The sequence below is a fragment of the Balaenoptera physalus genome (genome assembly GCF_965194825.1).
Source record: "Balaenoptera physalus genome assembly, chromosome: 2".
Taxonomy (NCBI): domain Eukaryota; kingdom Metazoa; phylum Chordata; class Mammalia; order Artiodactyla; family Balaenopteridae; genus Balaenoptera; species Balaenoptera physalus.
The window spans coordinates 85125444-85152371 of NC_138883.1; the positions used below are offsets into that span (position 1 = coordinate 85125444).

Genomic DNA, 26928 nt, shown 5'->3' on the forward strand with positions numbered 1-26928 from the left:
CATCACACTGTAGCCATTTTGCCACTACCTCCCCACATGCAGCTAATGGAACTTTCATTCTGAGACACCAAAACACAGCAGGGAGCAAAGCCAACCAAAGAAGACCGAATGTTAACTTGTCACCTGAGTAGCCTACTTGGTGGTTGGAGTCAAGACTGAGGACTTGTCTGCAGTCTCAGCTGAGGCAGGGCCTCTGACCTGAGATCTGGTCCAGGCATTGGCTTTATCCCACCAGCTGGGCTTCTTGGTGGTTCAGGGTATTTCTTGTGCTTGGGGAATCGCAGCAGCAGCCCACTGCTCCACCCCGACCCCACATGTGGTTTCAGTATTGAAGGGTGCGGCACCTAAGTCTGCTTTCTACATTTTTCACTTCCTTCCAAGAAGCAAAAAGGCCAATATCCATATGCCTAGCTCATGATGTATAGGTCTGTTTGTCTTGCTTCTGGCAGGTGCAGGGAAAGTCTACTGCCTGCAACTTCCCTTTGAAAAAAATGCTTTTTTCTTTGTTTCTGTGAAGTCCTGACCTGTCACTCAAACTGTACAGATACTTGTAAATAAACTTTTTGCCCTGTTTTAACAAGGGAATCAGATTTAGTCCAAGGACTGCATCCTGAGTGGCAACTCTCAAAAGTCATGCTTTAAAAGTCCAAGTGAGTCTCTCTTTGACTTGGTTTCTCTCCTTCCCCTACTCTTAGCCCTTCACCCCCAAAGTGAAAGTGGCTGTTGTCAAGCCACCTGGTTCCCCAGAAGCCTCTCTGAGACAGTAGTCGTCTAGAGAGCCAAGGCAACCTCCAACTGGCCTGGTTTACTTCCTACTTTGGAAGATATAATATCACCAAGCTTTAACAGAACTAGGTGGGCCCCTGATACACTGCCTAACACTAGTGAGAGTCTGGTCCTTCCAGCTTTCAGTTGGCTAAGCCACAATTCCTTTGTTAACCTGTTTTCAGCCTGTCATGAGTGTGAAGGGGGAGCCCAGGGGCTGTGAGTGTGGCTATGGTGGAAATACTGATACCCTTCCCTCACGGCCCAAGCTGGGGAGATCTGTAAGGCTCACCACCAACACTGCATGAGGCTGTGTCTCAAACCTTTCTGACCATGTGTTAGCTAGGAAGCAAGATCCTGGATCAACTCTCCTTTAGAGATGGGAAGGTGGAGGTGACAATCACAATGGTACAAGGCCAGTCCAAGCCTGCCTTTGGTGTTGGGAGAGGTGTGTCCCTGGGGCTCACCCAGCAACTGCGTCTCATGAGGTTTTCTTAAACTCCCTATCACTCCAGCCGCCTGATTTTTGTTTATTTATTTATTTATTTATTTTATTTTTGGCTGCGTTGGGTCTTCATTGCGGTGCGCGGGCTTCTCATTGCGGTGCCTTCTCTTGTCGCAGAGCACGGGCTCTAGGCGTGAGGGCTTCAATGGTTGTGGCTCGCGGGCTCTAGAGCGCAGGCTCAGTAGTTGTGGCGCACGGGCTTAGCTGCTCCGCGGCATGTGGGATCTTCCCGGACCAGGACTCGAACCCATGTCCCCTGCATTGGCAGGCAGATTCTTAACCACTGCACCAGCAGGGAAGTCCCCAGCCGCCTGATATTTGGAAGAAGTGGGCTCCCTGGGAGCCTAGAGAGCAGGGATTCTGAGCAGAAGACAGCCTAGTCCAGTTATCTCCCAGGGTTCCCTGCTGTGAGGCAGCCACTTCTGTGACTGCCTTAGGTGGAGGGGTGTAAAGGCGAGAGGGGTGCAGGGTCCATCGACTTTTTCTGGAGTTGGGGGAGCGAAGGAGCCGACTTTCCTTGGGTGTCCTGGGTAGTGGTGTCCAGGAATGGGGAAGCCACGGACCTCCAGCTCAGATTTTTTTTGCGTGACTTCCCTGACCAAAGGGGCAGCTGAACTGCCTTGGGGAGGAGAGTGTCAGAGGGTTGGAGGGAACAGCAGCACTAAGGCGGGGGGGGGGGGGGGTGGCCAGAGGGGCAGCCTGCCTTCTCTGTAAATTTCCCCAGGCCAGCCCCACTGCCAGAGTTTCTTGGCCCTGAATAGGGGCTTAGCCAGTGGAGCACAGGCACGTCTAGGGCTTCCAGACTGTGCCCTGGGCCGGAGGGAGGGCCTAAAAGCCACAAGGCAAGCGAGCTCAGTGAAGGGTTCATATCCCAGCTCCACCACTTAACTACCTAGGGCTGAGCTGGTTAACTCTTCTGAGTCCAAGTTCCCCATCTTTAATATAAGATCTGTCAGGAGCCTGTTAACGTGTTCCTTTCCTCAATAAGGGTTCGATAAATGCTGTTGTCAGTGAGAGTGGAGGCCACTGGGCCTCGCAGGAGAGACTGTTGGGGCAGAGTGGCAGGGGTTGGGATGCAAGGGGCAGTGTGGTGAAATAGGGGTGGGAAGTCACAGGAGAACAGCCCGAGTGCTGGCAGAGGGCATGACTCGGCCCAGAGACTCCCGGCAGCCTCCACCTTGGGGGTCAAGAAACTCAGTCTCCACATCGAGGTTCCAGTGGGTGCTGGGGCTGGCCTGGAGAACTGTCCAGAAAAAGACAGCTGCCTTTTGGTCCAAACTTGCTGCTGCTATTCTCTCCAGCCCCCAACACACTCCCTTTTTACTGATGGTCAGTCTGAAAGCATCCTCCCACTCCCGACCCTCAGTGGCTCTGAAGGCCTCCACCTCGCCACTGCCCCAGCGGGCTCAGAAAGATTGTGAGGCCTGATCTCCCCACCACCACGGAGAGTAATCAAAACATTAAAAACAGTACCAAACCTGAAAATAAGTGTAAAGAAGTCCAACCAAGTTCTGATCTGTTTCATAATGACTGACTACCTTGATAACTGTCTTCAGAATATCACTTTTTTCTCTCTCTCTCTTTTAGCTGTTGATGACCCTGCTTTGCTAAGTTCATGTGGAGACCACATCTTGCTCAGCCATAAACACATTCACCTCTCCTGGAATGCACTGATCTATCTCCACCGATTTTTCCCTGGAGAGCTCCTCTTCACACTTCAGTGCTCAAAGATCACCTCCTCCAGGAAGCCTTCCCTGATTGCCCCTTCCCACTCGGGTTTGGGAACACCTAGGCTTCCCCTAGGGCGGCACCCACCACGCTGTACTGTTGTTATTTGTGAGTCTCCACCCCCATCCTGGAAGCTGCTAGTGTCCTCCTCCGCCTGGCACTTAGTTAACGCCCAATAAGCGTGGTGGAGGGAAGGGGGGCGGGGCAAGCCGACGTCCCTCCCGAGCCTCTGCGTTCTGGGGCTTCTGATGCCACCTCTCCCCTCCATCGTGTTCCCAGACCGCAGCGCAAGCGGGAATGAGACCCGGCGGTGCGGACGCCGCTTGCAGTAGAAGCCCAAGCTGTCCGTCCTATGGGTTCGACCCGAGGCCTCGAGAATAGCAGCTGTGGCAGATGGGAGCTATCCTCTCACCCGGGGCCGGTGTGTCACGGCCCCGACCAGCCCACAGCCTCGGCCTCCGTTCGCCCACTGGAGTCCCAGCGAGCTTGGAGTCCGGGTCCGAGCGCCGCGCGGGGCAGAGACCCCGCCGCCTGCACGTGCGCGCGCTCGCGGCTCTGTGTGTGGACCCCTGCCGGGCGCGCGTCCCAGCGGCTTCCCACAGTTGGGAGCAGCGGCCTCAGCTCGCAGGCGCGCTCCTGGCGCGTGGCGTGGGGCGCCCCTGCGGCCAGTGCTGAGGCGGAGTGGGCATCTGCTCCACGGACCCGGGGCGTGCGCGTAGCTTCCCGGTGGCTCCTGGTTCCACCCAGCCACCAGAGGCTTTGTGGGGTCGGTCTCCGCGCACCCGGGGTGGAGGTCACGCTGGCAGGCAGAGATCACAAATGGAATTAGGGGATGCGGCCATCCCCCGCGGTTACAAGACTCCAGAGGTGCCCTGGTAGGGACGTGGGGGACGGAGGACGACTGCATCCCGAACGTTCTTAGAGCAATCGCCTCGACACTGGGGGCCACGTCCCGCGTCCCTGACCTCAGACGCTACCAATCCCCTCTGCCTCCACTTGGCCACTGGGAGAGATTCTGCGGGTTCTGAGTTTTAGAGAGAGGGAGGAGGGAGAACCACAGGAACACAGGCTCCTGGGAGGGATGGGAAACCTTGTTTCTGAAGTGTGTCAGGAGAGAAAATGTTCTTATTGAACATACACAGGCGTGGTGACACATTTTGTTCGTTTTAGAGGAGAGTGATTCAGATGGTGGCGGGTCAGTGAACGCTGCTAGATCCCAAGTCCTGCTAAACTGTCAGAAGACATTCCCAGGATATTACCACAAATTCTATCAATTATGGAGTCAGAGATTGCGTGGGGAGGAGGAGAAACCCGGAGGCAAGGAAAAGTGTCTTGGGTTGTCAAATGAAGACAGCTGTTCACTTTTCTTTCCAGGAGGAAAGAGACTTCCAGTTCTTCCCCATCTGCAAGTTTTCATTGGGCCCTGGCTCTGGGAAGCCCTCCAGCACTCTCTCTACCGTGCCCTGGGCAGAGAAGGGCAACAGACTGACCAGGGTTGGGGAATGGTTTGCATGAAGCAGCTGAACGACCAAGGTCTCACTGAAAGTCCCTTGGAAACAGTAAATACAGCCATTTATCATCCTGGGAGCTGTTTTCTGTTGGGTCCTTTCTCCCTTCCTTCCATCAGAAGACAATGTAAAATGATGTACCACCACTCCTGGTAAGGAGCTACTCATTGCTGTATCCCTTTCACCTAGCCTGGTTCATAGCAGCTGCTCAGTGGAAGTTTGTTTGCTCTGTAAATGATGAATGAGTCATAGGTATTGTCACAGAATATTGGAATCCTGGGGTCAGAAAGTCCCTTGGAGGACACTAAACTAAGCACCACAGAGCATGTCTGGGAGTTGTTGACTAGAATGAAACCCTGTACCACCTGGTCTAAAGGAGCATATGCCGCCCCTCTGCTTCCCTAATGCGCGCGCGCGCACACACACACACACACACACACACACACACACACACACACACACACACACACACACCATAGAGGCTCAGCTCTCTCTGGAGAGGCTTTCAAATCCCCTCAAAACAACAGGTGGGGAACTTCCCTGGTGGTCCAGTGGGTAAGACTCCACGTTCCCAATGCAGGGGGCCTGGGCTCGATCCCTGGTCAGGGAACTAGATACTGCATGCCGCAACTAAGAGTCCGCATGCCGCAACTAAGAAGCCCAAGCCCGCATGCTGCAACTAAAGACCCCACATGCTGCAACAAAGACACGGCACAGCCAAAATAAATAAATAAATAACTATTTAAAAAAAAAAACCAACAAAAAACAGGTGGCCCATTCATCCTCTCTCTCCTAGGTGAGAGGCCCTGCCTCGGGGTCTTGGGAAGCAGAAACTGGCATAGAGATGGTGAGTAGTGACCTTGCTCCTGCCCCTGGGGCCACTGGTGCTGCCCTGTGGGTTGCGTAGAGGAGGAACAAAGGTAAATGAGGCAGGCTAGGGAATAAAACCAGAAGCACCTCACCTCACACACCCCGTTCTTTAGGCGCCCCCTTCCCCAGCTTTTGTGCCCCAGGGTTGTTACCCCCAGGAGGGATGTAGCCCTCATGCCTGATAAGTCCTGAAGGACATGGAGAGGGGTGAAGACTCAGACACCCCAGGATGCAGGCCTCTAGGGTTCAGGAGGATCCCTGAACTGAGAGGCCACGAGAAGAAGAGAGACCAGTTCTCTCCTCAGACACATAGCTGACCTTGCGGATAAGACACAGGGACTCCCATGGCCCATCTCAGATCAGCCACCTAATGACCATCAAAACCGTGAAACATTCTTCTTTGCCCTCATACCTCCATTTTTCGCAGCACACAAGAGGCCATTCCTCCACCTAGGTAGTAGTCAGCCTGATTTTTCCACCCCCCCTCTACTCACATCCATCTACTCAGCTTCAAGGACTGGAAAAACTGGGGCACAAAAACAGGATTTCAGGATTTGAAAGGTCATTCCTGGCTCACCTAAGAGGACATGAGAACCCTTTGACCTTGTCCCACAGCTATATTGGGACCCCTAAACCCTGCCCCCTTATGCTTTCTGCCTGTGGTAGGTGGAGGCAGACTGCCTTCACTGGATAAGGAACTAGGGACTGAACTACAAGTTGTTAATTTAAGAAACTGAGCATAGCACAGGAATAGAAGTTAGGACACACTCTGGCTTTTCCACCAACTAGCTGTGTGGCCTTGCACAAGTGCCTTAACCTCCTTGGTTGAGTCACTTAACCCCTTTGTTACTTCTGCTGTACTGTGAGGATGATAGAGGCATCTAAAAGTACTTCCCACTCTAAAATCTATGAAATTAACTCTCATTTCAATATGCAGTTCCCAGGTTTGCCCTTATCTTCCCAGTGAGGAACACCTGGGCAGGTGTGGCAAAGACCTCTTCTTTGGTTGCTGGCCTTGGACAAGGGCCTAATACAAGAAGAAAAAGGAATTGCCCTGAGTTTTCTTGTGGCGGCCAGATTGACACCAGCTCCCAGCCTGCTCATGCCTCCAACATTGCCCATCCATTGACTGGCACACAGGTGTGGAGTACATGTTCCCTCCTCTTGCTTCTCTTCCCACCTTTCCAGTTCTGACAGGTCCTTGCTGACTCTCTCCACCCTGGATTTGCCCCCAGTCTCCTCTCTGAGGGCAGTACCTTCCCAGCTCCCACCATTAAGCAGGGTAGCTCTGAAGGAGGGAGAGAAGTGAGAGCAAGAGACATGGGTGTTTCTGGGCCTTCAAGCCCTTGAGTACACCCCTCACCCCAACACCCAGGCTCCTGCCGACCTCTGTGTCCCAGAGAAATAGCCATGTGTCTTCCCAGGTTCTCCACAGAGGACTTAAGTATTCAGACTCCTGTATTTCCTTCTTTCTCTCACTCCTTCATTCATTCAGTTTCTCCTCCTTCCTCCCCCTCCCACTCTTTCCTCCACACTTTTACCTTCTTCATCAATTTCCCCCCAGGGATCTTCTCCTTTCTTCTTTGCTGAAGGCTCCCACTGTTTCTCTGAACCCTCCTTTTCTCTCCTCCTGGGCCATCCTTGAATTCTGGCTGAAGGGAGATAACGAAAGGAAAGCTCCTCCTTTTGGCCTTCATCAGCTCAGAGGCCATCCTTCTGAGGGCAGTCTCCCCAGAAGTCCCCCAATAATCCCTAGGCACCAGGCACCTGATGAGGGATTCTCACTCATGGCATTTGGGGGAAAACAGGACATGCTGTGAAATGCTGACTTCTACTCAAAGCAGCCTTTGCAGCTCAGCTGACAGCTAACACGTGAAGTGACCAAAGACCCGCCACTATGATGCCACTGCTGAGAACGTTGCAGTGTATGAGATCCTTCACCACCATTAGCACCCTCTTCCCAGTTTCACAGCCACGACTCAGGTGAGGTCAGGTGAGGTTTTCCTACATTTACAAGTAAGAAAATGGAACTTAGAAAGGTGAAGAGACTGCCTAAAATCACATCTGGGGTGTGGTGAACCTGAGGCTGGCTCTTTCTACCACTCACACTAAAATTATTCTAACGTTTTAGAGATATCGCATCTTTCATTTTATTCTCACATCAGTCCTGTGAGGTGAACAGCAACCCTGCCAAGGAGAATCAGCAGTTCGAAGGAGGTGAAATGACTTGCTTACAGCCCCACAGCAGAGTCCAAGCCCTGAACTCCAAAAGGCAAGGAGGAAGAAGGGCTCAGCCCTCGCCAGCCAGCAGCCAAGGATGCTGCCCAGGTCTCCGCCAGGAAAACCTGGAGAGATCCGGGTCCCGCCCCCTGACCTTGTACTCTGCCAGCCGGGAAGTGGGGAGCTGGAGGGGTAGCGAGGGGGAGAAGCCTCAGCTCGTTCCCAAGACAGAGTCCCCACTTGGGCACATGCCCTGGGGTGAGGCTTCTTTGGGAAGCCGAAGGCCTTGAACTCTGTGCCGAAGGGGCCCCGGGCGGAGAAAAGCCCTGGAGACAGGGAAGCCTTAGCCCAGGATGGGTGGAACGCGGAAAGGAGCCCGAGGGACTGGGTGCGAGAGCAAGAGCTGGATCAGCTCCTCCCCTGCGGGGTCGGGGCCCTTGGAGTTGCCAGGAGGAATCTCCCGGGGAGGCGGCACTGCGTGGGGCGGAGCAGCCCCTCCGGTCTTCTCGAGAGTGGGCACTGAGAGGCCGCGAGGGCCAGGCCCGGGTTTTGTGTGTTTCCAGGAGGTCTGGGCTTCCCGGCCACCCGGAGGAGCAACAGGGAGCCTTCCCGTCCGGGCAGGAGCCCAAGGAGGCCCGCGCTTTCTCTGAAAGTGAAAGGAGTGGGCGGGGGGCGCGGCCGAGGCGGGGCCCAGGCGAGCGGCCGCGCAGGCTCCGCCTCGGGGCAGTCTCAAGCCTGGGGCGCCGAGCGGCTCCAGTACCCGCCGCGCCGCGGGCTGGTGGGCTCCCCGGCGGCTCTGTTGCTGGGAAATGACCCTGCCCGGGGGCCCGACGGGCATGGCGCGACCGGGAGGCGCGGGGCCCTGCAGCCCCGGGCTGGAGCGGGCCCCGCGCCGGAGTGTCGGGGAACTGCGCCTGCTTTTCGAGGCGCGCTGCGCCGCGGTCGCTGCCGCCGCCGCCGCAGGGGAGCCCCGGGCCCGCGGGGCCAAGCGGCGGGGGGGACAGATCCCCAACGGGCTTCCGCGGGCTCCCCCTGCCCCGGTGATCCCGCAGCTGACTGTGACGGCCGAGGAGCCGGACGTGCCCCCGACCAGCCCCGGGCCGCCCAAGCCGGAGGGTGGCTGGCTCCCGGCCGTGGGCTCGTCGCACCTGCAGCAGCCGCGCCGCCTCTCCACCTCGTCGCTCTCCTCCACTGGCTCCTCGTCGCTGCCCGAGGACTCGGAGGACGATCTTCTGAGCGACAGCGAGAGCCGGAGCCGCGGCAACGTGCAGCTGGAAACGAGCGAGGACGTGGGTCAGGTACTGGCCGCGGGGGCGGGGCCAGCGCGGGGCGCGGGGGCTGCGCGCGGGGACCTGCTTTGAGCTCTCTGCGGACCGACTCCTGCCCTAAGCTCCCTCCCCGGCGGGTCCGATTCTCACTCTTTAGGAGGGCATTTGGGTCTAAGGGAGGCGCCGGCCGACCCCTCACCTTTACAGTGGTCACCCCGGTTCCACAGGCGAGTCGCGGCCCGGGCCCTGGGGCGTCTAAGAGAGTAAGGAGGAGTCTGCGACCGGCCACGGGGAGCGGGGAGGGGGCGGGGGGGGAGCGTGACTTGCTGGCTGAGAGATGGTTGGAGGGATCGGAGGGGCTTAGCGTTGCCCCACGAACTCTCGGAGAGTGGGGTCAACGAGTCTCCCTCTCTGCCTCCCCCTCTCCCGCGCCGCGGCCCCACCCCCGCCGTTGCCACGGTTTCCCTCTCCTGAGTGGGAGTGGAGCCGCGCTCCAGGCTCTGCTCGCTAGCCGCCGCCGTCTGCTCCCGGCGCCCGCACCAGGCGTGGACGCAGGGAAGGGAGGGGCGCGGGACTGGGAGCTCTGGCAGGGGGCGGAACGCAGCCCTCCTCCGCTTTACTTCTCCTAATTCTGGCCCGGGAGCAGGTAAACTGAGGCCGAAAGGGTGGAACCAGCCTGCTGATCTCCGCCTCTGGTAACCTGGATGTTCCGGGGCCAGGTTTGACCCTCGGATAACCCAGGCTAGGGTGCGGTGAAGTCATTCCCGGTGCCTGCCCCTCCCGCTTGTGCCGCGCCCAGGATAGCCTTCTTGTCCCCCTGGTTTTAACCAAGGCCAAATACTTCAAATAACTATCCGCGGTCAACGCGAAGGAGTTGCTCTAGATCCACGTTATGCAAGTGTCCCTGGAGTGGAGGGAGAGGCGAAGGGCGCCCCGCAGGCTCTGGTGGCTCGGGGCCTGCCCAGAAGGGCGGTGAGAGCGGCTGACGCGCGCCGGGGTTGCCGGGGCCTGCTGAACCTGGGCTCCCCCCGCGCTCGGATTGGACGAGGCGCGGGAGTCACTGTAATGACTTGGCGTGGCTCCGTGACTCAGTTACCCCTGAGACTTACATTACCCAGAGGGCGGCGTGGTTTGTGACACAAGAGGAAGAAGGGAAAATTCTCATAGAGCAGGAACACACTCCGCCACCAGGTGTAGGGTGCGGGGAGTCCCTCTCTCCTCCCCCGGCGTAAGGGTACGCCTGATCCCCGATCATTCCTGGTGCAACCCTGGCGCCTGCAAGGAGGCGGGTGCCGCCCAGTGGTTTCTAAGGCGGTGATGTGGGGCAGTGAGAGGACTCCTCCCTCCCCACCTCTGAAAACCCGGAGCAGTAGCTGTGGGCCCACCGCTCCCCCGCTCAAATCTCTGACAGCTGAGAGGCGGGCGCTGGAGGAAGGGAGCCACGAGGGAAGCCCCCAGCTTCGCTCTTCCTCGCAAAGGCGGAGGAGGTCCCGCGGCCCAGGACCGTGCACAACGTAGACAGGCCAGCCTGGGTCAAGACTCCGGGGACCAGTCGCAGCTATGCCTGGGCGTCTTCGGCCGGCCTCTCCCACTCTGGGCCTCGCTGTCACCCGGCGCGGCAGGAGCTGGAGCAGATGGCCGTTGAGGGCCCTTCCAGCTCCAAGGCGGCGAGTCCCAGGCCCTCCCAACCCCCAGCACGCCGGGGCCTCCCCGAAGGCAAACAGCCGAGGCAGCGTCAGATAAGCCAGGGGCTGTTGACAGAGGCCGCCTGCGTCTGCGTGGAGGGCCGGGCTCGGACTTTGCCTCGCGGCCAGGCCGGGAGCGGCACAGTGCGCCCGCCCAGGCTGCCTTTAGGGCTTCCCCGGGTAGGAAGCAGAGCCCATTGGCTGGCTGACCGTGAAGGATGCACCTGGGAGAAGGGTGCTGAGGCAGTGCTCGGCAGCTCCCAGCTCGCCAGCCCCTTACAACTCAGGCCTGGGTGGACAACGGGAAGAGAGGGTAGCCTCTGCCCGGCTTGTACATCCTTCACTTCTCTTCCTAGGAGCCACGCACAGTCTTCCCAGAGCCTGGAGCTGGGCTCCCCGCAAGGTAGTTGGGACTGGGCAGCCTGCCTCCCTCCTGGGTCCTTTCCTACGGTAGAGGGAAGAGTCATGGGCAGGGAAAACCATACAGGACAGGAGAGGAGTTGGGGCCCTATCCCCAAGGGTGGCTGGCATGACTGTATTCTTAGGCCTTATCTGCCTCTTAAAACAATTTTGGGGTGTTGCTCTAGAAGAAGAGAGGGTGTTTGACTCTTGTTCGTTTGGTTCTCTTCTCTCAGTGCTCCAGGATGGGTAAGGAGACCTGGATTCGATCCTGTCCTGGACCCAGAACTCCCACACTTCACTTATCACTAATTATAGAGCAGAATTTAGGTTAACAGGCTTCCTTTTTAAAAAGCAAATACCCCTGGGACGGTGAAGTCGTGGGTCACTTATACCTTAGTGCAAATCATCTTATAAATTTAAACGGATTGTTCTCATCACCACCGCCACCAGGAGTGCTTATGTGATAGAGTATTGGGAACATGGCGAGGGGGTTGGGTGGTAGAGAGCTTTAGCCAGAGTCTCGATGGCTGGAGGTAGGGAGTAGAAGTCAGGAAGGATGGGGATGAATACCAAAGACGAAGCAAAGGATCTGTTCTGGCAGAAGATACACTGAATATCTGGTGTGATATGAGAAGGAGGAGTCCTCAGGGCTTCCAAATAGAGCTCAGACAAAGGAGGGTCTGAGGCTAGTATCCAGCTAAGCCCTGCCCAGAGAGAGATGCTCCCTGTCCAGCTCCATGAGTGAGGAATTATCAGAGGGTCCTCCTGTGACTTCATCAAAGACTCTTTCACATGGTCAGCTCTCCTGAGCTTTTTGTCCCAAGATGTCTGGGTAGCCTCTTGCTGTGAGTGGCTTTCCCAGACTTCTGTGGTGGAATAGACTGTGCCAAGAGGATGGAGTTTTAGCCCTCTTTTCAGCTAGATTTCACTCTGTAACACAATAAATCTGCTTTCTGATATTCATACAATAAAAGCCTTACCTGCTCAAAAATATATTCCCTGCTGTTGTTCGTGTGCCCAAATCCCCGCCCACCCACCAAAGAACGATTCTCCAAGAACCTTTTTGGATACGTGCATCTTTATATGCATTATGTTCCCTGGGGGAGGTAGCTCCCTAAGATGGAAGACGACAGAGTTCCATGATACTTGCATCAACTCCTTCCATGTTTGACCATATGCATTACTGGCAGAAGAACTAAATCCTGTCATTACCAACCAACCTCAAGAGGTGGCTGAGAGGGCTGAGATGGCATTACGGGTGTGAAAGCCCTTTGTAACCCACATGGCTGGAACCAGCCTTAGTCTCTGCTGCTCTTGGCTGATAATGATCCTCACAAAACTGGGGTGGGGAGAGTGGAGAGATGACCCCAGGTTACCTCAGCTTGGGAGCAAGTCAATGCTATGTTATCACACATCAATCAAGTGTCAGTAGCCCAGGACTGCAGCTACTAAATCCTCTTCTACCAGGCACACCTTCCACCTTCCAGCCTCACTCACTGCTCCCACATGATCCCAGAAGAAAGGATGATGCCGTTCTCCCATCTCACCTAACCCAAGGCTGGTTCCGTCTTCTACTGTGGTGGCTACAGAACTAGATGTACCCTCTGATGAAGTCCATTCTGGTCCCAAATTCTGCCAGTAAGTCCCTAAAGCTGCCCGAAGCCCAACCATTAAACCCGTCCCTTTGGATGAAGCAAAAGTGTCCAGCCAACAGAGAGGGGTCCGCAGACAGATCTCAGTGTTTCCTCAGTGATTAAAACATACCACCTTGTGGCTGCAAATTCCTGCCTCCTGTACAAAACTCTTTCTCCTGCAGGGTCCCCTTTGACCCCTAAAGGGAGTCTGGGTGGTAGCATGGATTTTGGAACCTGCTGGGGCAATTGATGCATGAGGAGGGGGTTGAACTGGAGCTTAAGGCAGAGACTGGGGGCTGGGAGCAGGGATGGAGGGGATGTTAACTCTCTGAACTTTGATTGCCTTCTGTAAAACGGCAATAATTACCACCTCATGCACTTGCTGTGCATGTGCAGCAGCATAATGAATCTCAAACTGAGTGTGGGGGAAGAGGGTATCGGATGGTGCCACTCAATACACACAGCACATACATCTTCCTGGAATTTTATTTGAGGATTCGGAGGTGGGAGAGTTTTATAATAAAACTTGGATTTATTATGCAGCATAATGCAAACCTTGTATGTATTAAAGAGTAAAAAAGGGAGTTTTGAAAGAGATGTCATGCTTCTAGTGGGCTGCTTCTGGCTACACCCCCAGATCCCTGGGGATTGGACAAGTGATCACACCCTAGTGTGCCATGTAGGGACTTCAGTAGGAAAACAGGAGCAACGCTGTCTGATGGAGATGAGAAGTGCCTGGCATGCAGTAGGCGGTCAGTAAATGGTGGCTCGTGTTATGGCAACAGCTAGGTCCAGAGGAAACAGGCTCACACAGATGAAACTCTCTCTTGGGTTCACTCAGCTAGAAAGTGACAGAGCCAGGACTGGAACCAACTCCAGACTCCCCATCCAGTGCTCTGTCACTAACTTCCATCTCCTCCCCATGGAAAGGGGTTTTATGGTCATCAGCCTCCCCTGCTTAGGCCAGCATGCCAGTTCTCCCTCTCCCTGTTAGGACACCCTCTGGTCAGGGAAGCTGGATTCCTGGGTTCCACCCTTGTGGAGGCACACATGTGTAACTCCTCTAAAAGGCAGGCACCCTGGGAGGAGGCAGCAGACACACTGTTTGGATGAGCAAACCTCTGCACTTCAGTGGGTAGACACAGGACTGATGAGTTTGGGGTGGGAAGAGGAAAGGTCCAGAGTATGAGATACTCTCAGGACTGGGTGAAGGCTAGACACAATGGTCAAGAGGCAAAAGGTACACCAAAATCTACATTTCCCTCCCAATTTCATCTAAGATGACAGACCCTCAGCTCTTTATCCCATTTTCAAAGCCCAGGTTTCTGGCTCCAGATCAGGACTAAGGGTGCCCTGGGCCTTGTCAACTGGCTAGGAGTGAGATGCATCCAGGGATAGCAAGAGGGCCTTGGGGAGCCCCAAGCCACTCTTTCTCCAGGCCCTACCAGGCTGGCCTCCCTGCCCTGGGCCTATATAATGGTTTGTTTCCATGTTTGTCTTTCTCCTTAAATGAGAGGAACCAATGGTCCCAAGTAAATGAAACAATAATCCAGATTTGTCCAGCTACTGCTTCATGCCAAGGAATGGGTTGGGGGTGGGGGCATCTGTCACACTCAAGCCTCATTTACTACTCACAACAACCCAGCGAGAGTGGTTATTTCCCCATTTTACAGATGAAGAAACTGAGCTCAGAGGCTTCTCAGGCCCCAGAATATCCGGAGGCATTGGTAGAAATGCAAATTTTTGGTCCCACCCCAGACTGCTCAGAATTTCCCTGTGGTAGACCTGAAAATCTGCATTTTTTAAACAAGAGTGACCATCATGTGATTCTCATGCTCACAAAAGTCCTAAAACCTCGACAGAGCAGTTTAGTAACCTGTCCATGCAGCTTTGGAGCAGCAGAACTGGGGTGCAAACGTGAGCTTTCTGACGCTGAGCCCAGGGCTCTTTTCAGCACACTGAAGAGCTGGATGTCTGTCGCCTCCATGTGCTTGTCTCAGGGTCCGCCACACGGGCTCACAATAAACTTTCCCTGAGTGAATGAATGATTGACTCATCAGGCCCTAGCTGCTTATTGTAGGTTGGGCGGGGCGACACCATGTTCCAGAGGAAAGAGGGCTTATGCAGACGCTAACTTACAGACCGGGACCGTGTCGCTTTCAGAAAAGCCACTGGCAGAAGATCCGGACCATGGTGAATCTGCCCGTCATGAGCCCGTTCAAGAAGCGCTACTCCTGGGTGCAGCTGGCGGGGCACACGGGTGAGCACGGGGCAGGCGCGGGGGAGGTGGGTGGAGGCGGGGAGGAAGGGACTAGGCAGCACTAACTAGCGCCTGCCCGCAGGGAGTTTCAAGGCGGCGGGCACCAGCGGGCTGATTCTGAAGCGTAGCTCAGAGCCCGAGCGCTACTGCCTGGCACGGCTCATGGCGGACGCGCTGCGCGGCTGCGTGCCCGCCTTCCACGGTGTGGTGGAGCGCGATGGCGAGAGCTACCTGCAGTTGCAGGACCTGCTCGACGGCTTCGATGGGCCCTGCGTACTTGACTGCAAGATGGGCGTCAGGTACGCGTGCCCTACCGGGCAGGTGGGAACCTGTAAAGGGCCCGGGGCGGGGACGAGCGCTCTACGCGTGCCCAAGGCCGTGCTTTACAGGGTCCGGGTGTGCGCCCGCTCAAGCCCCGCCGCTGCCTGCGCCTCCGTAGGACTTACCTGGAAGAGGAGCTGACCAAAGCCCGCGAGCGGCCCAAGCTGCGGAAGGACATGTACAAGAAGATGCTGGCCGTAGACCCTGCGGCACCCACCGAGGAGGAGCACGCGCAGCGCGCCGTCACTAAGCCGCGCTACATGCAGTGGCGAGAAGGCATCAGCTCCAGTACCACGCTCGGCTTCCGCATCGAGGGCATTAAGGTGAGCCACGCCCGCTTCGCTTTGCACCTCCCGGGCCCTTCCCCCACCCCACCACCCCCCGGCCCCACTCTGCGCTGTCTGTCCTCCATGTTGACCTCCCACCCCGACAGTCCCCGGAAAAGGCAACCTCTGGCGGCAGTCTCGCTGTCCCTGGCATTCAACGTCCCGGGAGGTACCGCTGCTCTGGCCTGATCCTCTCCTCTCGGGCGGGCACGGGGCCCCTGACAATTTCTGGCCACCTCTTACAGAAAGCCGACGGCTCCTGCAGCACAGACTTCAAGACCACGCGAAGCCGGGAGCAGGTGATTCGCGTCTTCGAGGAGTTTGTGCAAGGGGATGCCGAAGTGCTGGTGAGCGCGGGATCCCAGAACCCTGAGGTGTTGGGGAGCCTGATACCTAGGGGTGTCCCCAGGTCAGGTCAATTTATGTAGCACCCTACCCTATGTGACCCCCATCATAGCATTTATCGCATTGTGTTGTAATTGCTTTACATTCCTTCCCTTCTGGGCTGCGCGCCACGTGGGGGCCTGTGCCTTCCTCACCACGGTATTTGCCAAGTCAAGCATGCATCATGGCGCTCCTCATATTCGCAGAGGTTCCACTGGTATTTAGTTAATTTGTTCTCCTCTCCTACTCTACCCTCTCCAGAGGAGGTATCTGAACCGTCTGCAGCAGATCCGGGACACACTGGAGGTCTCTGAGTTCTTTAGGAAGCACGAGGTAAGAGGGGTGGGCTCAGGTACCGTGTCTGTGGTCTGTGAGGGAATAGGGTTGGAGGGCTTCTCCGGATTAGAGCTGTAGCCTGACGGTGTGGGACTCGGCAGGTGATCGGCAGCTCGCTCCTCTTCGTGCATGATCACTGCCACCGCGCCGGCGTATGGCTCATCGACTTCGGCAAGACCACGCCTCTCCCCGACGGCCAGACCCTGGACCACCGGCGGCCCTGGGAGGAGGGCAACCGAGAGGACGGCTACTTGCTGGGGCTGGACAATCTCATTGGCATCCTTGCCAGCCTGGCTGAGAGATGAGGCTGGGCCCCTGTCTCCGCGAACCGGAGGGTCTGACAGAAGGACCTGTGCCTGCATCCCCGCCATGCATGCAGGCAGAGACTGAAACCCCGCGGTGCGGGGCGGTTCATACGGTCCTATAGGGCCAGGTGCCGACCACTACGGGACACACTGCACGCGCAGGGCCTGGCCCCCATAAAAGCCCCAGTGTTCCCAGAGCTGATGACACTAATTGACCGGGCGAGGGAGGAGTAGAAGTGGGATGAGTGGCTTCTTCTTCAGCCCAGCTCTTCTGAGGGGGCTCCATACCTCTCCAGAGAAGCCAGATAACGAACTTTATTTCACAGGTACTAGATCTATTGGTCTGACCTCCCACACTACAATGGACTCCCTTTCCCAATAAAACTCAAAGACACCAGCTTTGACTCAGGCCTCATCCCCTCCCTCCTCTGGTCCCTTCTTTCTCAGTTCCCTGGCATCCCTCACATCCATTCAGATCACTGGAGGATATGAGAAGAGCTCTTTATTAGAGGTATCTGTAGTGTTGGGGGCTGCCCAGATGGATGACGCTAGCGGGGTAAAGGCAATCTAGAGAAGGCTTCCTGCAGGAGGCAATTTCAATTCCCCACCTACACCTGGGAGTTGGGGGAGTATCCTCTGGTCCCAAATATCAAAGGCTGGGAGTGGCCAGACTCTTGCCCAGGAGGCCTGAGACTGGTTTCCAGGATGGAGGGTCCATGGTGCCAGGCCAGCCCTAAGACAGGCCCAGACATACAGCACAGACTGTGGGGGACAGAGGCTACTTGGAACATAAGCCACCTAGAAGCCTGGGGAGGAGTGCAGGGAGGAACTGCTACCCTCAGTGCCAGAGTCCTCACCCTCAGGGCCCTTTGGGACCCAGGAACCATAGGTGGGATTCCAAAGGTTCTGAGGTTGGAGACCCCTGGATTTGGAGGGCTTGAGGCCAGGGGCCAAGGAGGCTCCCTCCCTAGCTCTTCAAGCTCCCCGGACTTGGTTCTTGGGTCTGTGGACATCTTAGGCCCCCCAAAGATAGATAGGCTCCCCAGCCCCTTCCTCCTCCAGGATGGGTCCCAGTTCCACCGGAAGGGGTGAATTCAGCACATCAGGGTTCTGTAATGGGAGGGTAGGGGAGCAGGGGGCCACAGTGTTGTTTTATGGCTTCCCTCCTGACCCCCAAGTCCAGGGTGGTCGGCACAGGTCAGGGGCCACACCTGAGTGCGCTATTGAAGACCTCCAAGATGCTGGCAAAACTAGGGTGAAGTTCAAGCTGATGCTGCCAGCACTGGGTCATGATATGGTACCTGGGGAGAGGCAGGCGTTCATGCCAACCCATGGCTGTGAAAGACCTCCCTCCTGAGGCAGCACTCCATACTCACACAGGCCTTGGACAGCCCCTGAGAGGGTCCATCCATCCCCCTCAGATGACAAAGCCCAGCACCTCCTGATCGGTGGGCCAAGGGTAGGGCATGTAGTCCAGTGAGATCTTCCAGAGCAGGACTCCAAAAGACCTGCATCACAAGTGGGAGGAACTAAGTGAAGCCCATCAGGCACAGCTTCCCTTTCCCTCACATGAGGTGGCGCAAGGCAGGGGAGGGCGTGTTATCAACAGGAGTCTGTCTTGGATGTGAAGATGCCCTCCAGGAAGGCCTCTGGAGGCATCTACTTGACAGGCAGCAGAACTTGGCTCCCCTTGCCTTAATAACTGGCCCTACATGAGGGAGGAGAGGAGTGATGAATTGTTTAAATGGCCCAAAGGTGCTGGTAAACTCCCTTGGAGCATCAGCCTTCTCCACATCCCCAGGTCCTACACCTGTAGACAGTGCTTGCCATCCCGAAGTCCCCAGTCTTGGCCATTTGGCTGGGTCTGGTGCAGCTCGGCAGGCAGTTCCTGGCAGCAATGTCCCTGCAGAGTCAGGTAAAAAATTCACTGCCAGAACTGAGAAACTCCAGCCTTGATCTTTTCCTTAAAAGTTATGTGGAAGGGCTATTCCTTGGGGAAGGAGTTGGGCTCGGGGTCCCCAGAGCCAGGATCACTTCCAACCTGTGGATGAAGTGATTTTCCTCCAGGTAGTGGCAACCCTGGGCTATGTCCCAAGCCAGCTGGAGAAGGTCTTGCATGGCCAAGGGTGATGGCTGGCCCTGGGTCAGGCAGAAGGCGCATCAGACCATGCAGGTTTGGGGACACATGAACAGGGTCTTCAGAGGGGCCTGGAGGGCTGGGAGAAGGGTCTCATCAGCTGTGGCCACCTATGCCTCAGGAAACTCTTCATGTCCCCTCCAGACATCAACTCCAGCAGAATTAGGCCAGGGGCAGCCTGGATGCTAAGCCCCACGCAGCGCAGTGTCCTGATGGCTGACCTTGTTGAGCCAGTGGTGCACATATCCCATCACCAGCAGGGAGAGAAACCATGCCCTAGGCTCCACAGACTGGAGTGAACCTCTGTGTCTCTAGAATTGCTACCTCTCAGCCCCAGGGTGAAGAGAGGCTATTTGTGCAGGCAGTTCTGGGTGCCTTCCTCCCATCTTCCACGCCTGCCCCTGGCCCCAGGTGTACCTGATGATAGTGTCTCCATGAGGAAATCCAGCTGGTCCTATTGAGAGCAGAGTTCTGGCAGAGTCTCGGGAGGAAGAGGGCAGAGCTCCTGAGCGCCCTGGACGCTTCAGGAAGTCAGGTTGACCCTAGCTCCAGCTATTGTTCTTTCCTCCCTGGACCCTTCTTTCCTACTGTCAGCTGGAAGCCCCACCCCCTCCCACCTTGATAGTCACCTGCAGGGGGCTGGGGTCCCCAGGAAGGCCAATCACCAGTCCCTCATAGACCTCTCCAAAGGCACCATGGCCCAGGGCTCTGCAGGAAGACAGGTTGGAAGTGAGTGGGTGACTGGGTCTGGGGAGGGTCCTTGAGGGTCCCCCTTGTCCCCCTGATTGCCCTCCATATGCCCAGCTGGCCCTCTCTGAGGGTCTGAGCTCTCCGCATCACGGCATGTCCCCAAGTACAAACCCTGCAAGGGCGACGGTGACTAGGCCAGAGCCAGGGCAGAAGAGAGGGCAGGTGTGGGGTAAGGGGGTGGGGTGGGAGTCTGTGCTAAGGCTTCCCTTAGGTCCTTGCATACACCCTGGGGTGGAAGCAACCCTTGCTCCAAAGGAATCATATCCTAAGGCCCCTACCATTCCAGAACTGGGGATGACAGCTGACTTTGGACAGGTTACTTTCCTTTTAGGAGCTTCTCTGACCTTCATCTTCTCTACACAAGGGGTTTGGACGAGACGTTCTCTGGGATACATAATTCACCACAACAGGGAGCAGGATGGAGGGTGGGGATTCAGAGCGCACAGGTTCTCAGAAGGAGGGGGAGGACGCAGCTGAGCAGAATGACATTTACTGGGAAACCTCCGTAAGCCCTGGGGGCAGAGGCCAGGACTGGGCCAAGCCCCACCTGGAAGTAGTAGGGGTTGGGGGTTGTCCTGATGGTGGAGGTGAGCTTGCTCAGCTGGAGCTCAGGGCCTGGCAGCCTCATCCACCACAGGCCCTGCCACTTCTTATGGTTCACTGAGGGTGGGAGGAAAAACAGCACACTCTCTACCTGGCCATCAGGCCCGCCCTGACTTGCCCCCTTCCCAGGACACCTCTCCAGATGCCCATTAAGATAAATGTTGTCCTCAGGCCTCCCCAGCTGCTTCTACTCTTAGAACCCCAGAGGAGTCCACCACAGCTCTGCTGGGAGTAGAGGTCTTGAAATCAGCCATGTCTGCCCCTGGGACCCCACAGAAGCCCATCAGTTCAGTGGAGAAATCAGCCATGCTTGCTGGATGCTCCGTACCCAGAATCAGGACCCCACACACCATAGGGAGTCTCAGTGTCAAGATCAACATCACAGCCACCATCAGAATCAAAGGGTCTGAGGGGTGGGCAGGTCTAGAGAGAAAGACACATCTCCAGTGGGAAATGCCTCTCTGTCCCTCTACCCCAAGTTTTACCCATGCCTCAAGACTCAGCTCAAGTGTTAACTTTTCCATGATGCTTTCCCCACTTATCCTAAATGAATGCAGCCTCTCCCTCCTGAGAACCCCTAAAATACTTTACACCTCCCATGGCAATTGTCACTATGAGATATATCTAGATATAAATGTAGATGTATATCTAGAGATGGTGATAGATATCTCCCCTCACACACTAGACCACTAGACTATGTGCTCCTTGAAGGCAAAGATGCACCTCCAATCCCCTGCCCAACACCCAACATGGTACCTGGCACACAGCAGGCATCCTTCCCGTGCCCTACTGCTCCCCCCAGCCCATGGCCCCAGGAGTCCAGACCTCGGACACAGGCAGGACATACCCATGCAGGTGATGTTATCTGCAGCCAGCTCCATGCCCTCTGGGCACATGCATCTGGCCAACTGGAGCTCTGCCTGCCACTGGCAGATTTTCAAAGGCAGTGACCGCGATTGAGGTATAATCGAATCTCCACCTCTCCATGACTATAAGTAAAAGAACTCATATTGCAGGGTGAGCATGGGGGGCATACGTACTTTTTCCAGCCTCATGGTTAATTTTAGCCCTGGACTTTGGAACAAGGAGCAGTGCCAGGCATCTAGGGTGGATGGGAGAGCTTGGGGGACTTCTGTCAAGCCTGTATGCTTCCTCTTCTGGGATCCGTGAGCTTGCAGGTAGTTGAAGAGAATTCATAGCAAGAGATATTTGACAAGCAGACCAGAATGCCTCATACTGGCATTACAACTGACAGCCCAGTTCCCAAGTATTCCTGTGGTGTGCAAGAACAGGTAGTTCACAGTGCAGAGTTGGTGGCTCAGATGGGAGGGACTGAGGAAGAGGGCTAGGCTAGCTGAAAGGCGGGGGATAGGGGCCAACACCTGGCAGAGGCTGCAAGTAGAGCTCTCTGTTGGGGTGTATGAAGGATACCCCATCTTCCCCATCAGCCCAGAGGATGTCAGTCTCTGAGGCATCGCCCCCTGGAAATTGAAAGAGAGGGTTTGGCTACAAAATGGGGGATTAAGGGGCACACAGCTGCCTCACAGCTGGGAAGCTGGCTTATGAACAGTGGGGAAGCTGGAGTCTCCCAGTGGAAACCCCAGTGTGGCCTTCTCTACACTCACATTACAGTACAGGTGCTGCCAGCTTGCATGTGGGAGCTGAGGGGCCAGAGAAGTGGGAAAGGAGTAATCAGCTGGAATCTGAAGGCCTGGTTCACGATGGCTGGGATGGCTCCTTGTCTGCCTGAACCTCTCTAATCTCATGTCCTCAGCTATCAAATGGAAGAGGCCCAACCCACATATTCCACTTCTGTGATAATGGAGACGATGAGTATAAAGTACTTATGAACAGTACAGCCCAGACAGACACAAAGGCTCTGTTTCTTTATAGCAGTGGTTTCCAAACTCTGGAGTGTATTAGAATCACCTAGAGGACTGACTAAAACACAGATAGTGGGACCCTCCCCTAAAGTCTCTGATTCAGTAGGTTGAAGGGGGCTGAGAATTTGCATTTCTAACAACTTCTTAGGTGGTGCTGATGCTACTGGCTCAGGGACCACACTTTGAGAACTGCTGACTTAAACTATCCCTGCCTTTCTGCCTCCCTGCTCAGCCTGCTAACTCAGCCAGCTGTAAGTTCCTGGGACTGCTGCAGATCGAGGACGGGGCTTGTGATGACAAAGGTCCTGGATGTAAAAGAAAATCGAGGGAGTCCTATCCGCACGTGTGATTTGCAACTTATCTGACCTCCTTTTCTAACAGCTATTACTCTACCTACTCTGACCTGGAGCGTAGCTCCACACCTTTCCTAACTCAACTATCTCCCGAGGGACTAGGTCTGTTCTAAGGCTCTAACCTCACTTCACTCTTGGGGCTGCCCAGGTGCCCTCCCCAAAAGTTCACCTACCCGGGTGGCCGCCGCCGTCTCCCCAGCCAAGCGTAGCCCAGGCCTCCCTGCAGCCCTGGCCACTCTCCGCCCCCTCCCGCGGTGAGCGGCCGGCCGGCAGAGAGTGGGCCCGCGACGTCCAGCCGTCCCCTCCACCTGCAGAGAGACCGGGGGATGGCCGGCCGCGGGGAGGAGGAGCACGGCCTCCTCCCCGCCGCAGCCCGCGCCCTCACCCGCCGCCCCGCCTCTCCCGCTGCTTCCCGGAGCCGCCGAGCGGTTCTGCAGTTTTTCGGGGGTGGCCTGAGTCCGGCCTCGGTCCTTCCGCCTCAGGTACGCCCGACCGCCTGCCTCCTCCGGCCGCCACCAGCAACGGCTCCAGCTCGCGGGCGCGCAGCTACGCGGCAGCAGCGTTCCGGGGCGCGCCCTCTAGCCGTCGAGCGACGACGACCCGGGCGCTGGGTGAGGGCCCTCGCCCCGGGGACTGGAGTAAGCAAAGGGGCTCCCAGCCGGGCCCAGGGCTCTGGGGACGCCAAGGAGCTCGTGTGCGTGCGCGCCCGCGGGAAGGTTTGCGACCTCAACGCTGAGCGCTGGAGGCGGGCGCGGCCCGCGCCGAGGCAAGCAAGTACCCGAAAGACGGCGGCGGCAACCCCCATCCGCTCCGACTCCTGCCCAGCTCCGCGACCCCGGAACCCCTCTGATCCCCTCCGTCGCCGCGTGCTCCTCAGCGGCCGGAGACTCTCCGAGGCAGAACGAGCTGGCTCTCCTGGCTCCCTGGCGGGCGCCCGGGGCCGGAATCAGCGGGGGTCCGGGACCCTCCCCTCTCAGTGCTGAGGTCTTAACCCCAGGAGCGCCCTCTCCTTCCACCCAGCCCTCGCCCTGGGGCGCTTGAGCCGTCCCCCTCTCACTGGCTCCGCTTACCCTCGGACAGGCGTCCTCTCCCTGCTGCCCTACGAGGATGTAAGGCAGCTCCCCGCGACCAAGGGGGGAAACGGCGGAGAGGAAGACTCCAGGCGCCAGTGACAGGTGGTTCTTGGCACCTTTGCCGCCTGCGGCTCCATAGGCTGAGATCCTGCGGAAAGCAGGCGCTGAGTCCCCGGCCCTTGACCATCGGTCCTCGGGCCGCCCGCCCAGGGCAGAGATTGCTGACAGAGGCAGCTTCAGAAGTTCTTATCTGAAGGACTTGGAGGACATAGTCGATTTTGAAGGAATGGGGAGACTAGGTGTGCACACCATAAAATCAGATTTTACATTTTTTTTTTTTTTTTTGGCCGCGTCGCGTGGCTTGTGGTTTCTTAGTTCCTCGATCTGGGATTGAACCCGGGCCCCCAGCAGTGGAAGCACAGAGTCCTAACCACTGGACCGGCAGGAAATTCCCTAGATTTTACACTTACTTCGCAAGGCTTAATGGAGATGGAGGGAAGCTCAAGCCACCCTTGGTGGCAGCCGCTGGTTAGGGACACTCCACTTGGCAGGAACAGGCTCCTGGGTACGGCTAATTTGGTGGCGACTATTGCCACCTTTCCCCGGGTTCCGCTGGAAGAAGGAACAAAGCCGCCCTGGCCGCTTGTCACTGCGGAATACCCCAAGACGCAAAATGGTGCGTACGCAGCCTTGGTTCCCCTGACCACAGAACCTCAGATTCGCAGGTCACCACCCTCGTCTATTCCTGCTCCGCACTTACAGATACTGGCCGGCGCCCCGCGCCCACCACAACTGCACGCCTTTCAGAGGCCCGGCGGCCCCACTGTCACCACCACACTGCTGCCGGTGTAGTCCCGGCCACACTGTGTGGGCCCTCGTCAGCTGCTGGCCCTGCAGGTGGAGAACAGCCAACGCCCCTCCGTGCCTGGGAACAGGGAGGGAGGAAAGGGTCAAGAGCACCTGCCCCGGCCTGAGGGTCTGCCATGGTGAGTGGAGAAGGGAGGAAGGAGCTAGGAGCTCACCTGGGGGAATCAGGGGAGAGGCTGGCTCAAAGCGGCTAGGTGGTGTGGTGATGTTCAGGTCCCAGGGGCTTGGAACTGGCAGGGGCAAGGGCGAGGATGGGGGAAAAGGTGCCTGGGACCCCAAGCTGGAGCAGAGAATGGCACCTGAAAGGTGACAGGGCAACAGCAGGGTTGGGAGAGGGCACAGAGGTTAAGGTTAACGGGATGGGAGATGAAGAGAAGGCTGCCCTAGCCTCTCACAGCCACACCCCTACCCCCACCCAGTCAGGGCACACCAGCACCTGGAAGCCGGCCCCAAGACAACTCTGGTCTACGAAGGCAGGGCTGGGGGAGGGGGGTGGAAAGGGTGGTGATGCCCGCTTTTGTCTCTGCAAGTTTTTCCCCTGGAGAGCCCTTCCTAGTGGATGACTTGGCACCGAGCTGAGCTCGGTCCTGCAGGTCCCCCGTCTTTTCTCAACTTACCTTGGTGGTTCTGCCCCCAGGTGGTGCTGAGACCCTAGGGCCTGCCCCTCCTTCCCCAGCCGATATCTGGAACCTCAGATTCAGGCACCCCTGCAATTCTCTGCCTGCACTCCCCATACACTGACCCAGGAGCTTTGGCTGCAAGGGTTCGAGGCCTCTGCAGGAGCCACTTGGGACCCCTTCTGTCTCGACTGTGGTCCCCAAGCCTAGGAAGGTGCCTCTAACATGATGGTTCCCTGACTGCCAAAAGGCACTTACCCATGGCTCTGAGCCACTGCAGCAGCCGGCTGAGCGGACTGGCCCACTGCAGCCAGAGTTGCAGAGTCAGACCTTGCGACTTCAGCCCAGACTTCAGCCCAGACTGCCGCTTATAGGAGTGTCCAGTCGCTAGCTGGAGACCGCTGGGTCCTAAAGCCGGCCTGGCCACTCCCACCTCAGACCCCAGGATGTGAAGGATCTCAGGGTTCACCTCATACAATTCCGTTGCCTGCGTCAACTCTGTGCACAACTTCTTACTGTGATTTTGGTGATTTGATGTCAGAAGACCAGAGTGCTAGTATTAGCATCCCTAGTCAATTGGTTTTGGTGAAGAAATCACAACAGCTCTGAGACAGTTTCTCTACCACCTGCAAAACCATAGGAAGGGAAGTTTCTCCGTAAACCACAAAGCACCCGACAACTGAGAGGGCCACACAGCCGTCAGGTGGTTTTGTGTCTTCCTCATTCTTTTGCTCAAAATACCAATTTTAGGCTGAGGCCTGCTTAATATAAAACACTGAAAAAAAGAAGTTATAGTAGTTAGCTACTTGGTAAAGTCTCTGAGTGTAGAGTGCCGGGTGTAGACACAACAGCGATTTTTTTAAAAGTTTGGTACCCATGCCTTATTTAAGTCTCACTATGAGGTCACAGAATTTACTTTGCAAGGTCCCTGTAAATCAATAGTTCCCCAAGTGCGGTTGGTTCTGGATGGCAGCAGTACCTGGGGACTGGCTAAATGCAAATTCTTGGGTTTCACCCTAGACCTACTGAATCAGAAACACTGGTGGTAGGGCCCGGTGATCTGTTTTAACTCACTGTCCAGGTGATTTTTTGCACATAAGTTTGAGAGCTACTGCTGTTCTGCAGATACGGGAGTTGCTGAGTGAAGCGTATTGTATGATTCTGTGTTCAGCAGCTCCGTTTATGGCGAGTGGTTTCTTTACCTACTGACAGCACACTGCACTCACCCTGACCTATAAACACAATGATGGTAAGTAATTCCACACAGCAAATGACACTGTAAGAAAGCTTAGTGTTGGAATTCAGGCAAAAGAACCTAGAAACTACCAAAAGAAAGAAAGAAACCAATGAATCAATCAGAGTTTATGCTTTGATCCACTCCTCCCCAGCCTTTGCCTATCACCAATAAAGTCCACAGTGGAAGGGGTGTTGTAGAACAGCACTATAGACAACGTTTTCACTCCACCTCCCCTCCCGGCCCCCGCCACAGTCCCACCACCAAATTCATACATTGAAACGAAATCCCCACATTGAGGGTATTTGGAGGTGGGGCCTTTGGGAAGTGATTAAGTCATGAGGGTTCCACCTTCATGGGTGAAATGGGATTAGCGCCCGTATAAAAAGAGGCCCCAGAGAACTCCCTTGCCTCTCCTGCCATGGGAGAGCTGCCTATGAACCAGGAAGCAGGCCTTCACCAGATACCAAATCTGCCAGCACCTTGATCTTGGACTTCCCAGTCTCTAGAACTGTGAGAAATAAATGTCTGTTGTTCAAAAGCCACCCAGCCTGTGGTATTCTGTTATAGCAACCCAAACAGATTTAAGATAGACAGCTACTGCACCAGTCTGATTTTTGGCTTCTTCTTGTCTCATGATCACAGCTGATGAAAATAGGGGACCATAAGGAGACAAGATGCTAACCTCATTTAGCACACCTACACTCCAAGTGGACTGCTGAGAGTCCTTCTAGAAGCACCCCCCATTCCCAAGAGCACTGCCCTGGCCTGGCTTCACTCCAGAACTGGGACCCACATTTTTGTTGTCCCAGATGTGGACTCAGTTTTCACCTCCCATTCATGATTCCTCCCCCGATGTCTCTCACAGTAGTCCTGCTTCCCCCAGAGATAACC

The 26928-nt window shown here is 56.2% G+C and overlaps 2 protein-coding genes across 2 annotated transcripts; one reads left to right on the forward strand and one right to left on the reverse strand.

The window, feature by feature from the left end:
* The first annotated feature begins 8294 nt into the window (after positions 1-8294).
* On the forward strand, positions 8295-16914 carry ITPKA (inositol-trisphosphate 3-kinase A). The gene is made up of 7 exons (XM_082449443.1): positions 8295-8894; positions 14749-14845; positions 14928-15144; positions 15285-15489; positions 15738-15839; positions 16138-16209; positions 16314-16914. Exons 1-7 carry the CDS (start codon positions 8406-8408, stop codon positions 16515-16517), a joined length of 1386 nt encoding a protein of 461 aa, XP_082305569.1. The 5' UTR covers positions 8295-8405; the 3' UTR covers positions 16518-16914.
* Positions 16915-17002: 88 nt separating this feature from the next.
* Positions 17003-26848, reverse strand: LTK (leukocyte receptor tyrosine kinase). The gene is given in 16 exon segments (XM_082449114.1): positions 17003-17467; positions 17470-17551; positions 17553-17627; positions 17729-17733; positions 17736-17818; positions 17894-17934; positions 17938-18025; positions 19072-19196; positions 19952-20064; positions 22417-22551; positions 22827-23464; positions 24077-24134; positions 24137-24194; positions 24198-24241; positions 24339-24482; positions 25059-26848. Coding segments are annotated over 16 exon segments (1845 nt in total). The 5' UTR covers positions 25063-26848; the 3' UTR covers positions 17003-17315.
* Between the last annotated feature and the right edge of the window lie 80 nt (positions 26849-26928).